Source organism: Cyprinodon variegatus, unplaced genomic scaffold (assembly GCF_000732505.1).
Source record: "Cyprinodon variegatus isolate N-32 unplaced genomic scaffold, C_variegatus-1.0 Scaffold110, whole genome shotgun sequence".
Lineage (NCBI taxonomy): Eukaryota > Metazoa > Chordata > Actinopteri > Cyprinodontiformes > Cyprinodontidae > Cyprinodon > Cyprinodon variegatus.
Window position 1 is genome coordinate 455,275 of NW_015150563.1, and position 2,552 is coordinate 457,826.

Here is a 2,552-nt window from a genome sequence, read left to right on the forward strand (position 1 = left end):
CTTATACGCTTCCATAATTCATCTTTTTTTCTTTTGACAGGATTTCTGTCCAGCCAAACATGCAACGGATGAAGATCTGATCCAGAGACTCCTCATTGTCCACTCAGAATGGCGTCCTCCCCTGGACTGAGCGCTGACCCTCTGCCCATGCTTCAGCTGCAGGAGACAGACGCAGTCAAAGAACCAGACAGACCTGCCTCCCCTGGACTCCTCCCCACCATGTACAGTCCTCCAGTGGGCTTAGACAGTCACACTGTCTGCATCCCCTCTCCTTATACGGACAGTAGTCATGACTACCATGGACACGGACCCTTGACTTTCTACAGTCCATCTGTCCTGGGCTATACCAGGGCACCTATAACAGACAGTCCGTCCTCCCTGTGCCCCCCACTTAGCCCCTCTACGTTTTGGCCTTCCTACAATCACAGCACACCTTCTCTTACTCTGCACTGCACCCAGCCGCTTGTCTACCATGAAACCAGCCCCCATGGCCCCTGGTTGGAGTCCAAACCCCACAGCCTGAACCCCAGCAGGTAGGAATAACGAGCCTCACATTTCGGAGACATTCAGTAATGACCAAGCCGGTAGTGGTTCATGTATTTGTACCTAAAGTCATTGTTTGGTAAAAGCTGTTTGTCCTGCATGCCAAATAAGTGCAGTGTCGCTTTAAACCTGAAGCAGAGGAGAACCGTAATGTGCAGAACTGAACTGCAGATTTCAGCAGGAAATAGAGGACTCCCAGAAAACTACACTTGATGTTAGAGAAACACAGTCATCACCTGTGTTCCACCTTCAGAGAAACAACAGGAAGCTACTTGCTTAGGATTCATTAAAGGGGCAACAGAAGCTGCAGTGTTCGTTAACAGGTTTAGTTGGTTTTCCATCTCATTAAGATTAGTGTGGCTTTTTGGATTAGTGTAGTTTGCCAAAACAATGTCGGATTCCGTAATTTTCTCTGGTCCCCTCCCTGATCTGACCAGTGATGACATGTTTAACCACATGTCGTCATTCAACTGGTGGTTGTCTAGGTGGTGTCCTGAAAACAAGGTGGGCTACATTGATAATTGGCAATCCTTTTGGGGAAAGCCTGGTCTGATTCAGAGAGATTCATCCCACTTTGGATGGTGCAGCTCTTCTTTCTAGGATTCTGGCCAAATGTATTAGTCCTCCAAAATCCTGACCCCCCAGGGTGCAAACCAGGAAGCAGAGTCGTAGTTTAATGTGGCGCTCACACCAAACCTGAAACATGCAAAATTTGTGAAAGTCCTTTTGACTGCCAGACATTCTTCTAGCCAGCGAAAACAATTTGCACATCAGGCAAAAAATCTCCAACCATGTCAGGCAGCCTGTTTGGTGTCAGTTTAAGCTCAACATGACAGAGAGACATTTCCAGAGGGACTTGCACGGTGGTATTTCCTTTGGAGGGCAAACTGAATGAAGCCGCTAGTTTCTCTGGGTCAACCAGATTCTCGAGATGCTCCCAGTTTTTGGGTAGTTTGGTATGACGGCATTCTGAAGCTCAGAAAGCAGAAGGGTATTCAGACGGTGGTAGATCAGAAATAAAAGTTTTTGATCGGAGAGGCCTACCAGGCAGATAGAGTGAAGGAGAGGGAGCAGCTGATGGAAGCTAGCTCTGGAGTCTAACAGAGAAAGGGACAGGTGACGACTAGCCTGTGCCTGTGCTGGAGATAAGGGAGGAAGATGAACAATACTTCTAGATCTTTTTATTTGAACCCCTTAGGAGCATTCCTCCATCCTTTGACCTTTTTCCCCGTTTGACACACAAGCTTTATCTCCATTGTTCTCCATCACTGTACCTCACAGCAACATCTAGTCCCAGTTTCAGATTTTTCTGCGAGTTTTGCCCTGCGTACTTTGCAGGTGCGACTGCACTCTTGTTTTGCTGTTTTCACCAAAGGTGTACCTGTCGTCACACTAGTATCATGACCCTGGCCTCGCTCCCCAAAGCTACAGTAGGGATAACTTGGTAATCATTTGCTTTGGTTGTGATGCACCTGACTCTCCGACTGGGGAAAACTGAATATCTTTTAAAAAATTCCAAAGGAGTAAATCCTAAATAATCAAAGTGAGCACGACTCCAACTGAGAAAAAAAGTAAAACAATAACTTTAGTTCAGTGATCTTAATATCACTCTCGTCAGATTTTTTTTGTTAATGACTTAATTTTTGATAATCAAATGAATTTATGTTGCCTTACATGTAAATATATATTAATATCCTGTATAGCAATTCTGGATAGATGCAAACTACATTTCATTGCTCTGTACTTCTGATGATGTAATGAGAATAAAGTTGAAATCCAATCTATTCTATTCTCTTCATTGGCTTCCTGTTAAATCCAGAATAGAATTAAAAATCCTCCTTCTCACATATAAAGCCTTAAATGGCCAAGCTCCATTTGATATCAGAGATCTGATTGTTCCTTATGTTCCTAACAGAGCACTTCGCTCCCAATCTGCAGGTTTATTAGTGGTTCCTAGAATTTCTAAAAGTACAGGCTTGTAAATTCACTTAAAGTATAAAAGTAAAAGT

The 2,552-nt window shown here is 44.2% G+C and overlaps 1 protein-coding gene across 1 annotated transcript in view; it reads left to right on the forward strand.

Annotated features, from left to right (window-relative positions):
• Positions 1 to 41: 41 nt before the first annotated feature.
• LOC107084874 (estrogen receptor beta-like) overlaps positions 42 to 2,552 on the forward strand; it is a 22,583-nt gene continuing 20,072 nt past the window's right edge. Inside the window, exon 1 of the mRNA XM_015374926.1 lies at positions 42 to 533. Within this exon, the coding sequence (XP_015230412.1) occupies positions 109 to 533 (425 nt within the window). The 5' untranslated portion in view covers positions 42 to 108. The remainder of the gene's footprint in view (positions 534 to 2,552) is intronic.